Source organism: Macadamia integrifolia, chromosome 5 (genome assembly GCF_013358625.1).
Source record: "Macadamia integrifolia cultivar HAES 741 chromosome 5, SCU_Mint_v3, whole genome shotgun sequence".
Classification (NCBI taxonomy): Eukaryota; Viridiplantae; Streptophyta; class Magnoliopsida; order Proteales; family Proteaceae; genus Macadamia; species Macadamia integrifolia.
In genome coordinates, this window is record NC_056561.1 from 41346844 (window position 1) to 41360396 (window position 13553).

At 34.8% G+C, this 13553-nt stretch overlaps 1 protein-coding gene across 2 annotated transcripts; it reads right to left on the minus strand.

The window, feature by feature from the left end:
- Nucleotides 1–10662: 10662 nt before the first annotated feature.
- LOC122079843 (probable signal peptidase complex subunit 1) lies at nucleotides 10663–13552 on the minus strand. Of its 2 annotated transcripts, none has more exons than XM_042646595.1 (3): nucleotides 13420–13552; nucleotides 12570–12847; nucleotides 10663–11812 (listed from the first exon to the last, which is right to left on the minus strand). In XM_042646595.1, the coding sequence occupies exons 2-3, from the start codon at nucleotides 12845–12847 to the stop codon at nucleotides 11737–11739; spliced, it is 354 nt and encodes a 117-aa protein (XP_042502529.1). In that variant the 5' UTR covers nucleotides 13420–13552; the 3' UTR covers nucleotides 10663–11736. The 2 variants fall into 2 exon arrangements, with proteins under 2 accessions (XP_042502529.1, XP_042502528.1); XM_042646594.1 differs by lacking the exon at nucleotides 13420–13552 and adding an exon at nucleotides 13266–13395.
- Nucleotide 13553: the final 1 nt, after the last annotated feature.

Below are 13553 nucleotides of genomic sequence, written 5' to 3' on the forward strand. Positions count from 1 at the left end.
AGAAGTTAGGTCAAGGTTATAAGTATCGAAGTAGGTGGTCATATTGGTTATCCTTGAACGTTGATATGGTACGTATCAAGTTGTATCAGGGTAAATTCAAAAACGAATTACTTTTTGACCGAGACTCTCAATTCGTATTAGTATCAAATATATATTTGTTGGTACAATACCAATTCTTTGATCCATGCCAAAGGCATGGTAGACACACATGTAATGCAAGCCAATATATAGGGAGCATATGGTAGAATTTGAGTTTAAATTCATACTTATCCATTGTCTATTCAATGGTTTTTATTTTTTTCCGATAAAGTTTATCTGATGGTCAAAATTAGCATATCATTTTTTCCATCTGATAGAAGTAAATATATCAGTAAGGTAACCTTATCTACATTGGACCATGAGTGGAAAGAAAATTATATTTTTGCATACTAACTTCCTTTTTTGGGAAAGCTGTGGATGACCTTAAGGGCATTGCCAAATTTATGGACGATGCACTACAATGTATCATTTCTAGTGAATATATTAAAAATTTGTGAGCATATGAACAAAACAATAAATTACTCATATATTAAATTATAGGTTAAAATGACTCTATAAAGGTGTAATATATATAATTTTTTTTTAGGGAAGACTCATAGCATACTATCCATGTGGCAAGTTAACATCGACACCAATGGGGCATAGAATAGAGCAATTTCAAATGGGGAAGAAGAAAATAGACACAACACATTAGCTTACAATATATACGCAATGAGCCTCTCTTTTTTTTTTTTTTTTTTTCATTTTTTTAGATTCTGAAAATAAAGACAAATTAAACATAAGAAGAAAATAACAATAAATGAGTATGGAGGAAACTGATTGATTAAATTTGAGTATGACAAATCTTAAGTCTATTCTATTTCTTAGATATCCATGGTTAGAATGCCACGCCACGCCACGCCACGCCACTGACACACTTTTCATCTTCTATAATACCACAAAACCCAGATTCCTTTTAAATTGACAATTGGCATTACAAAAATAGAAATAGATAAGAGCATATCCACCATGAAAGTGACATTAATCTTACCCTATTGTAACTATCATCGTTAGATTGGGATCATTTGTTATATGGAATTTTGAGGATCACGTATTGATATGTGGGGGACACAAGATTTATCCCAAATTTATGGTTATTCATGAATTCATTTATCCGGGCAATTGTGACCTCTAGATTTTGAATTTTGGATAGATGTGTGGAAGGTGCAATAAAGATAGGAAAGTTTCAGTTTGTCACCAGCTTATGGGTATCGATCTTTATTATTTTAAGTACTAAATTTTCCTCCACCCATGGTGAGGAGAGAATCTATTTATCTATGTGTATAGCTACTTTGATCGAGAAAGGCTACTTTAAACCTTAGATGATAAGGAAATGGTTGAATAGGTCAGCTTCAGTGGGCTGAATAGCGCTTTGGTCTAAATTGGATCAAATTGAAACTGGTCTGATAAGGGAAGGTTTGATCTCAGTTTACCATGTATACATCAAATCAATTACAGAATAAAATATTTTTTTGTTCTTTTTGGTTTTTGGGTTTGTATTGGTTTTTAATCTACTTTCAGTTTCGATTCGATTTTCAGCTGGTTTCATAAAACCTCAAACTGAAGTCGACCCAATAAAAAATCCGTTTGATTTGGTTTTGTTTACTAAGTTTGATTGATTCGGCTTTGTTTCTAACCTCTTGATCAATTAATGATTAGATTTTTTTTTTTAGGTTGATGAGGAATCTCTTTAATCTATCTGATTTTACAATTTAGGCTCAACTTTAATTCACACACTTATACCTAAGATTAGTAATAGATCAATCATTAAAAAACTCGAACTAGAAACATCTGTTAACACATATCTTTGAACCAACAGAGCCACACTGGGTATATGTAATGAGATTCATTTGTCCCAAGATTTTAATCAAAATCAAATCACCACTGACAAAAAGATTCCGCTTTTATCTGGTGGGTTACCACTTCCTCTTTATTTTAATAGATTTTGTATATTTATGGCAAGTGAGGCTATATTGTAAGGGTGGTGGTGGGGGTGGTAGTGCAATAGTGGTTGTTGGGATGGCTATGGAAAGTCTGTTGTGGTTGTTGCGATAGCTATTTCCTCCCTCCCTTTTTTTTTTTCTTGAGAGTTCCTACGCCAATTGTGTGGGGACCTACCATTTATGTTTGCGTGGGAAACCTTAGAAAATTCTTTGAAAAGGAAGCCAACATGAATGCATCCAAGATTGCCAACGGTAGCAATGGGAAAAATAATTACACAACCTTAGACAAAGGGAAATGATTGTGTCACCGGCCATGTAGGTGATTCATCTAACCTACTGAAAAAGTGTATAAGGTATTTTAATCATTATGTTGTTGAACAGATTGGCCTTGATAAGTTTATTAAAATAATTTATCTTATAAAATGATGGTATGGTAATTTTGACTTATAAAGAATAACTATACAAGTTTTGGTGAAAAATTCAGATACGGTTCAATTTTTATTTTATTTATTTTAAAAATATGGGGTCCACACAGAAGATATTTTTTGGACCACTAATTAGTGATAGAGTGTTCCAAAAGTAGTGGTAGCAGCCTGCAAAATTCTTCCCAGATTCTCTCATAAGTTTTATCAATACAATTTATTTCATTATTGCATATGGAATGATAATGCAGCAATTTTGATTGTATTTTTTTTTATATAAAATGATGATATAGTAATTTTGACTGTTAGATAGCTAGTATATACCATAAATTAGTCACATGCTAAATTTCAAAGTATAATTTCATTCAAATAACCTTTATTGTATTGAAATATATACATACCCATTACTTTGCATTTTCTCATAGTTTAGATTTTCAATTTTTTTTTTTTTTTTGTTAACCAAAGATGTCTGGGCTAGCTTACTCGTATAATTTTGATTTTCAAATTATTTATTTTGCAATGGCAACATTTGGTTTAGTTAGAACAAGATGTAGAAGAAAAAAGATACCACAAAAAACGTATTCTCTCAAGACTCTTTTCAGGGTGTGGCGACTACGTATTACCATTGATTGTGAGAATCTCATCAGGATATTTTGCCAAGAACAAGAAAGTTGGTTGGGAGATTTATTTTTTTTCTTGTTTAATTTAAAATATTTGTCATAAGGTTTTGTATCTTTTATCGTGGAGAAACAATATCGAAAGGCAGTATTTATTGCTCACCAAGTAGCCAAGAAGATTAGAACTGAATCCTTATATAATTATGTACTATTTGATATCCCATTTTGTTTGTTTGAATGAATTTTATTTTCCTAATTGAAAAAAGAAATAAAGAAATAAAAAAATCTGAATGCTTATATTTTACTGGTGAGCAAAGAGCCTATAAGTTCCATCTGTGCACAAATTTAGGTTTGATCAAGAATCAAGTATGTGGTGGAATTGGGACTAAATCTACTACTAGTCAATTCAGATTTGATTCCAATTTGAATTGATCCCAATTGATTGTTACCACCAAAATTGAATTAGCCTATTTATTGATTCCAAAACATCTACTAGTCAATTCATTTTTTATTCCAACTTGAAATGATCGAAATCGACTGATTCATTTTTTTTATCCACCAAATTGTCAATCCCCACATCCACGGCGTTGCCCCTCATCAATGACGATCTCTCTCTTATCATTTTCTTTCTTCTCAATGCTCAATATTGGTCCTCCCCCCTCTACAAATGGAAGTCCAAAGTACCACTTTTGAGAAAAATTATCTTTTGCAGTAGATGTGGTGGTGCAGTGACTATCGGATGGTTGAGAGGACTTTAAGACACGTCAAATGTTCTCAGACATTTGATGCTCACTGCACCGCCACACTCACTGCAAAGGATAATCATCCCACCTTTGATGATATGTGTGTATGGTTTTACGAAGTAAAACAACCAATGAATGAAGAGAAAATAAGGGAAGTTGAATCGCATGATATAGTTGTACGGATTCCTTTACATGCTTCCACATAAATAGCGGAGTCTATATACTCTCTCCTTATCTCAAATCCGCAGTTGACGGTTCAAAACCATCTCCTATCCTTTAGTCCAAATCGTTGCATAAAGGTGTTAGAGAGAGCCCTCGCCCATGAATGAGAAAAGAATATGAACATGGAATTGATTATCAAGTTATGAATGATTTATGTGAATCTGACAGGCCATGGCTTTGATAAGCTTTTGATAAGTTATTGTAATAAAATTTGAGGAGAAAGAACACTCTTAAACTACGTAGCATATGTTAGCACCTCTATGGTTGCGTTTGATAACGTTTCTATTTCAGAAATGACGTTTCGTGTCAAAAACAGAAATTTCAATTTTTGTGTTAAAATACTGTTTTCTTTTTCTTTTTTCAACGAAACTGGAATGATAGAACTGATTTTTGTCGTTCCGTCAATTCTCGTTTCTACTTTTTTTTTTTTTTTTTTCATTTTTTATTATAAAAAAAAAAGAAATACACCATAAATACACTAATTGTTTTATTCTATTTTTTTCTTCATAAACGTTTTTCTAGAACGATACCAAACACAACCTATGTATCTATCTGTTTCCTCCATCTTAGAGAATGACTTATTTATCCCTATTGTGGGAGGAGAGAGATTGATCGCCCAAAAAATATATCCACATTAATAGGGATTAATGTTGTATGTTGTCATTTATTTTTATATTTTTCGGTTTAAAATTTTCATTTATTTTGATGAAATCAAGAATTGAAAATCTAATTATTCAATGGAAAGTTTGGGAACTGGGAGATGGAGTTGGGTCGAAGTTGACGGCCCACGATGGATTTGACTTGTTTAGGCACGCGGCCTTGGAACTTTGTTGGAAGGTGGGCCAACCAATCACAGAAAAGATGGAGTGTTGGCCTGTGTTTGGCAATGTGGTGTCCACTCGTGGAACGACCACTGCACAAGGTTTTAGTACACGGTCAACTCCCCACTGATACCGAGACCTGGGGAGGATCATACTAATCGCAAGCCTCTACTTCCTTATTCAAAGCTATGACCATTAGATTTCAATAGAGCAATTTTTAATAAAAAATTAATTATATGATATTAAAATCTTAAAATATGACATGTAGTTGATCCAAGTATTGTTTTATACATCCAACGATTGCAATTGGTCACATTAACCTTCTTATAGTCAAAATGAAGAATGATATATGGTTAAATGTTACATATGATCGCAAGACGCAACTCTTTCTTTGTGATGCAATGACACTGCTCCTTTTGACGTTGTCAATTATAGTTGCTTCCCTTGTTATTATTTTTTTTTTTTTGTGGTGCCAACTACTTGCATTACTTGAAAAAGACTTATATAATTGAATAGGAAAATTATTTGATACTTGACATGTATAAGAGTAAAATGTGAGACATAGATTGTAACAATTATATATATATATATATATATATTTTTGGTAAGAGATCATGACTCGAGTTGGCTCACAATTAAAAAGTTACGAATTCAATTAAAAAACACTCAGAAACTTCTTCAATATGAAAATTATTTGGGGTTTGACATGCATAAGAGTAACATGTGACATAGAGGTTGTAACTAGTAATGACAATATATTTTCTTTCTTCACTAAGAGGTCATGAGTTCCCTCACAATTAAGAAGACATGAGTTCAACTAAAATAAAATCAAAACTCCTTGGAAAGGAAAATTATCTGGGGATTGACATGCCGAAGAATAAAACGTGACATAAAGTTGTAACAAACTTTATTTATTTATTTATTTATTTAAGGATATCGGTCATGAATCATGAGTTCCCTCACAATTGGGGTGTCACGAATTCAACTTAAAAAAAAAAAATTTACTCAAAATTTTCCCTCCTCTCGCCACCAAAAGAAAGGAAAAAAAAAATTCGAAAGATAGCGTAACCGCTGTGTCTAGACTCTAGACAAATAGGGGGTGAAATGAAAATTATAGATATCATTATTTAAAAAGTTGAAAAATTAAAATTCCCATCTTTTGAAGTAGTTTTACGATTATAGTCATTTGCCAAATTAACAGACCAACTCTTAAGTGTTAACCCAATTTTCTCTGCATCTTCTTCTTTATATCTCACAGTCCATCAAGATTCTAAAGTTTTTAAGGGGAAAAGATCGCTGCCCTGTTGTACCCCTTACTTTTAGACACATGAATGCATTAAGCGATCACTCTACCCCTATGTGGATGCCATGCATGCTTTAGCAATAGTCCATGAATTGGGATAGTGCCGTGTGACCTGACAGCAAACCTCCTCCCAATTTTTATTATAAATCAAGGAACATAGAGATGTTTGCTAGTAAAGTCTGATCAAAACAGAACAAAACTAGACCAATTTGAGGGCTCAATCCATTTTCCCAATATTAGTATGTATCTTTTATTTTTTTCTTGGTTAATCAAGTTGTCTGGACGAGCTTATGCTCAATTAATACTCAGAAAACTATCGCAGTAACCCACTACATTAGTACTTATTCATGATGCCATAATACTGCATTAATCTATCGCTGATCTCAAGAGGTGGTGAACAAATATACCATCTAATATGATCTACGTCCATTCCTATTCCAACTGGGGTTTGTTTAGATTTAATTAGTCTTTTAAGAAAAGAGAAAAGAGAAAAAAAAAAAAGTCATATGTGAGAAGTAGGAAATGCCATAGGTTCAGAGTACTTTTCCTACAAATGGAATTATGGGTGTTGGGTGGGGGATTGGACATATAATGGATCTTTTCTTTTCTCCCTCTTTCTTACTCTCATCCTCTAAAGTCAAACCAATCTTGGTGTTGAAGACCAATGTAAAATATTCAATAAAAATATAACAAAATAAAATATACTATTTATGGTGGTGACTTGACATTGAAATATGTGTAATAATTGGGTATGTTCAGACAAATTTTTGTTTAAACCGATAGGAAATCCTAATCTAGAAAATCAAGACTGACCACACAGTTAGGACTTAGGAGTAATCATTCTTTGCGGCACTGCATTAGTGCGGTGAGAATTGGGGTGTTAAAGATCAGTGTAAAATATTCAATAAAAAGATATAATAAAATAAAAAAAAATATTATTTGTGGTGATGATTTGATATTACAATATAGGGATGTAATAATTGGGTATGTAAATTTTTTTTAGGCCAATAGAATCCCTAATCTAAAACATCAAGTCTTATCACATAATTAGGAGTAATCATTTTCTGTCACACTGCAGTACGGTGAGGATTTGGGTGGTTGGGAGCATCTATGCACATATCCTGAAGTACTTTCAGTCGTCTAGATCCTCACAACACCAATGCAGTGCAACAAAGGATTTGGATACCCTAGTTAGAAGCTATGTATATATGTCATATGCTAAATTTCATACTAAGATTCAATCATTTTTCACTCTCATGTATTGGTATATTTTTTTTGTATTTTTAACTATCTATTTATTCTAAGAATTTTTTTTTTATTATTTCTTAACTATATAAGGCTTCATTTTATCTCCTGATCAACTCCATATGTTACGTGATAAGTAATAAAATTAAAAATAATAAACAAAGTTTTTCATGTAAAAAATGTTTTAACAAATTATGAATGTGTAATGAAATTCAGGCTAACACATGTTTATGATAGTTAATAAATCCATTTGTCGATTAATCAATTGGATTCATATATGAAAAAAAGAACCCTGCCAGTGTGGCATACAAAATGTGTGTGAAAAGATGATGCTGTCCTTTCCCACTGTGTGCTAAAGATGCTTTTACAGTCCCTCTCATTGGTCTATGGATTTGGTGTTTTCTACGTCAGACCGATATGATTATCTTGCCCTATATATATTTGATGAGTAAAAGATAATACATGTCTATTGTACCTATTGCACAAGAGATTGATTGCATCAAATGGAGTTGGTATCCTAGTACTGAAAATGCCTTCAACCCATCATTGCTTGAGTAGGCTGGTTGTGGGTTTGAGTCTTGACATACCCACTATGGCTCATTGGTCCAGCGGAAGCGTTGCTTACCGTATGGGGGTTATGATCACTACCAACGAACAGTCTTTTTTTATTTATAAAAAAAAAGTAAAAAAAAAAAAAAAATTGATTGCACCTAATGGGAATTGGTGACCAGGTCCAAGCATGGACCCTTGGTGTCCCCAAGGGGTTGTGGCAAACTAAATATATAAAATGCTCTTTTCACTAATACGTATCCAGGTTTGAAAATTGAAATGTTCCACAACGTTTGTCTAGAATATGACGTGAGGTGACCATGAAAAAGATATAACAATGTTTATCATTATCCGTTTTTGGTGGTTCAACTTCAATGTACTTCAATGCCTTACCATTTGTGAAAATTGAAATGTTTCCATCATCTTTGTCTTGAATAGGATGTGAGGTGACCTTGAAAATGAGATAACCATGGTCATCATTATCCGTTTTTGGTGGTTCAATATACTTTTTTTTTTCAAGACAAAGGTAAAAATGAATTATAGGTTTTACAGTGTTTCTGTTTCATATAAGTATATTTTAGTCATGAACACTAATTTATCCTAGCGGCGTTGGCAGCTTTGACTTGAAGAGTCGGTACATAAAGAAGGTCGTCATGGAATCGAACCTTGTTACCTTTGGATTAGTGGATGTGTTGTATGTAGTAGTAGTAGTTGAGTGGGTGACAATTGGCCAATGGTACTCAGTAGGATTGAAGATTAAAAAAAAATGTATATTTTCAGTCGGAAGTATTTAATTTTGCTTTTTTTTTTGTTTTTTTTAAACAGTTCCAGCAAGCTAATACCGCGTTGGTTAAAAAAAAAAAAATCTTCTATTCTTCCTCTCCTCTTCACTCTTCCGTCTGACTGTCAATGTCCCTCTCCCCATGAAACATTGAATGAGGCACTAGAATTTAACTTGCAAGAATCCTGCAAAGAGGTAGAATTCGAAAAAGCCATGAAACATTGAATGAGATCAAAGAATCCAGCTTATTTCATAAATACCCATCTTGGATGTTTCAACTGGCAAGAAGAAGAGACACACATCTTCTAGTCAAGTCACTTGAGATTGAAAACAAGATGAATTGAAGTAATCTGGATAAGAAAAGAATAGGGTCTGAAAGCTTTTTATCCTCTAACCTCAGATTCTTAGATGACACACTATGGAATTTTAAACTAGATAATGATATGAAGAAGAAACAAACATGAAAGATACATTACCCAGGGTACTCCAAAATTCAAATCAATAGATTATCTTAGATATATTTCAGTGGCCATACATATAGGTTAATCTAATCTTTAAATCCAACTTTCCACTGAGATCTTAAAGACAAAACAGAACAAATATAAAATTCCAAAAAAAAAGAAAAAGAGGACACCCACACAAAGCATTTCTGCTGAGGAGATAAAACTTCAGAGGAGTCATCAGACGGAGATAATAAGGTAGACCCACTTTTTGATTTCGATTTTGACTTCAACCCCTTTTTCTTACACAATTTTCTACGTCAGAAAACGATTCTGGGCTTCCTTTATCTTCATTTGACCTCTATAACTGTTCTTGAGATTGAGTATCAGCAGTCACATCGTTAGATGATGAGTTTGGTTTCTGCATATGTGTTGAAACTTGTGGGTTCTATTTTTTCAAGGAATTAGAAGATAGAATAGTGTCCCTCAGTTTTCTGCTTTTGGTTGTTACTGGGAAGGATTTGAGTTTGCGGAATCTGGTTATGAGGTCAGTGGAACAGAGTCTGGAAAACCGGTGCAAACGATGGCCGCTTACCTGTTGGAGAATAGATTAATCCATTGTATTGCTTGAGCAAGAATCTATTCAGTTGATGTTGCCAAACACATTTTTGTTATTTTTTATTCCAAAAGAACAAATCGAAGGTTTTGCCAACTTCTTTCAATGCTTGGTTACACTGAAGACCATTTAAAAAATTAATAAAAGTTAAGATAAGAAAGACCCATCATTTTTTTTTCTCACCTTTTCTAGGTTAATATTCCAGTTTGTACACCTTGGCCTGGCCCTGGGGCTAACCATTGTTAAAACATGGATTGAACCTACGACCAACAATCCCACAAGATTTTTGGCATTTCTTTCCTCAAAGAAATTAATTTTTTTTTTTCACAGTCCATCATTCTCTTTCAAAATTTTTCTTCTTTTCTTTCTTCCTCTTCCCAAGTCATCCTATAGGTATTCAACCTTCCCACCAGCTGATGTGTTTTTTTTAACCCTTCTTTCCTCACCTTTGAAAGCTCCAATCCAGATATTCTCAAAGATGGCAAAGACCATCAACTCTCCCTCTCTCTCTTAATGAATACTATTCTCTTCTATTCTGTATTGGAACATGTCTCTTGGTCTATTGTCTCCATGTTCTATACTAGAATTCAATGGAAGAGAGTACTAGGGGAATCTTTTTTGGTTGCTGAGCTGATATTGGAAGAATGGAAGAGGGGGGGGGGGGGGGGAGAGAGAAATAGGTTGCCAGTGGTGATCAGGTAAATGACAGTGCCAGTGTTACTTGCAATGAAGATTATGATCATGGTTTCACTTGCAAATGTAGATCAGGGAAATGCCACACAGCTACTTACTAACTTATGATGTTCAACAGCAAGATGAAAGAAAAATGTAAACTAGGATAGTTAATCTTGATGGGATTGAGATCACACCTCTGGTCAAGAGTTAAGATTGAATCACCATAACCCTTATTGCTTCAAATTCAGCTATAAATACAGAGCCAATTTGACAGCTACGTGTCTCCTACCATCCATGTACAAGCAATAGCTGACTCTACGAACTAATTCTCATAACCAGCTTGACACCTAATTACAGACATGGAAAACTTTGTTTCACAGATTACATATGGCATTACTTGAGAAAGGCTTCCATGGTTTCTTACCCCAGGAATCAACTTATCATCCTCAGGGAGAACACCAGGATCACTTCATCAAGGTCCCATAACGCTCCCACACGGCATCTTCAACTGGAGCTCCTAGCCACTGAATTAGCACCGCAGTATCCACTTAAATGCATCACTTAATGGTCCTCTTAAGGATTGAATCTGGAAGTGGATGAATGGATCCTTCATCAGAAAGCAGAGGTAGTGTTGTCTGATCTTCCATAGTGGAGAAAGTTGAGCATCATCACAACTAAATTGCTTTTTGAAGCAATATTGTTTTTTTGAGGATTCAGAACTTGAGAAAATCAAGGTTGTTAAATTTAAAGAAACCGAAAGAGAACCAAAATGTAAAGAGCTGGCCATTCCAGCCCTTTCCATAGCCTTATGGGACTCCAAATAGGATCAAATTCCAATTCGAATTCTGAGTCTCTGACTCAGATAATCCAATTCACTCACTAAGGTTATAAAAGTGTCCACAGGCTTCAACATCCTAAACTCACCTTTCATTATAACCAAGAGAAAAATTTCTGATAAATTTCTATGAGACAGAAACACAGAATAGAAGAGAATAGTATTCATTAACACACAGAGAGAGAGAGAGAGAGAGAGAGAGAGAGAGAGAGAGAGAGAGGACACTAACTTGACGGTTTCAACCTACTCATGCCCCATTTTTCAACATACAGACAACGCTGTTGATTTTATTTCTCTCATACAACATCTCAGAATTTCACTCCACCAACAAGACCATTCATGACTCTTCCATTCCCTACAACAGCAGCAGCAAAATTTCTCTTTCATACGTAGAAGTTCCACCCATCATCAACAGAAAATGAAAATTAGCCATTGTTATTCTCCTTCTACTTCAATTGCTTAATGTGTTTGTCCCAAATGCCCCTTATGTCCCTCCAGATTCTGAATTTAAAAGCAGTAGTCCTACAGAAAGTAATGCAGTTCCACAGAAGCATCAGAACTAGAGCTTTTGAAATGGGAAATAGTTCAAAAAATCAATTCACAAATGAATTATTTTGTTTTTCTGGATCAATTGATCAGACCGATGATGACATTTTGATAACACAATCCTCTTTTTACATATATACTTGATTACATGGTAAGTGTATTTCAGAGCTGATGTTAGTATGTCTCTTCTGTTTGAGAAAAAAGGTGTACCTAGTGCACGAGGCTCCTACCATTGCGGGGTTTGGGGATGGTCATTATGCCTCTTCTCTCTCTACGAATAAATGCAGTGAAAGAGGAATAACTGGGTTTCTTTTCTTTTTTCAATATTTTTGAGGATACCCAGAAATCCAGACTACAGTTGGTCATACTGATGTTTATATGAAGTTTGTCATTAAGAAACACACAACCATTCTTTTACCAAGATGATCTTATATAATGAACAGGTAATGGATTCTTGACGGGGAAACACGAGGAACCTACAAAGACAACAATTATAAGTCATAGATAAACATTCAGGGGAAAAAAAAAATGAAGATCAGCATAAGGTGAAGAAATCCACCCTAACCCCCAAACTCTTAATCATGTATAACATCAAAAGGTCTAGTATTTCAATGGCAAAACAAAAGAGAAAGCATCTACTGTCTATAAGCGCTAAAAACACAAAGTTCCAAGCAGAAGGAAAATAAAAGATGAAATCTCTGGCAAATGCCAACACTTTCTCGCCAAGACCTACTTCTGGTTCTGTTTGGTGGGCTTTTTCTTTGAAGTCACAGGATGTGGCTTTGGATGGCGCTCAGCTTCGATAGGATCTAACCACTTGAGAGGGTGGCGATTGAAGAAAGGCCAGTTGGGGACAGTTATCAACGTAGTTAGAACAACACCAGCAGCATACATGAGGAACATCATCTGGAACGAGCCAATGATATAGCCAGTAATGAAAGCCACAACGGCAAAGACAACGAGCATAATCTGCATCAGCTGCTCTGAAAGCTTCTGCCCTTGCCAATCCATCTACAAAAGAATACATAAATTACATAAATTCAAAGAAATCCTAAGAACCAAACAAACCAGGTTACAGGTAAATAAATTTCCATCATAATTAGTAACTTCGGTGGTGGGAGAAAGTAAGTGTATGTATCTTCTTCTGGGTTGGTTCAGAGGCAACTAGGGAAGATGTTCTGGAGAAGGAAAAAAAAAAGGGATTCGATGGGTTTCAAAGAAAATTCGGTTTGGATTTCAACTTTGAACTTTGAAGACTTTGCAATTTCGCATGAGGGTTTCGATTTCCACGAAGGGATCAAATTCCCCAAATGGCAACAATGATTTCATCACCACGGAAGAATGAATGTCATCGGCTGGAAGAACAAATCAACACAAAATTGGTATATGGAGCATTTTGGCAGTTGAAAAAGGAAGAAGGTGAGGACACCACGTCGAACCCCGTTTGCCCAGAATTGTCCTGAACTGAAAAGGCGATAGAGAGGAAGATAATCGATGCCAGAGAACCAAGCAAATCCGGATCGCTAAGATACATTCCTGCTCTACGGTTAGAAAGAGAGAGAGAGATGATGGTCGGATCATACCTGAAAAGTGGTCGGAGATGCAGAAGAGCACCTCGGAGGCTCGGAATGACGCGGTTGATATCCTAGCAGAAGGAGAGACCCGTGGTTTCGACTTTCTGGCCTTGCGATTTTGGACCTAATGAGCTCTCTCCAAC

Excerpts from the sequence above, each read along its gene's own strand:
- LOC122079843 (XM_042646594.1), bottom strand. The coding sequence starts at position 13,370 with ATGTATCTTAGCGATCCGGATTTGCTTGGTTCTCTGGCATCGATTATC. Across the intron at positions 12,848-13,265 it reads GGCAAACGGGGTTCGACGTG|ATGGATTGGCAAGGGCAGAA; the intron begins GTGTCCTCACCT and ends ATTCTTTTGTAG. Across the intron at positions 11,813-12,569 it reads CCCACCAAACAGAACCAGAA|GACTACTGCTTTTAAATTCA; the intron begins GTAGGTCTTGGC and ends TACTTTCTGTAG.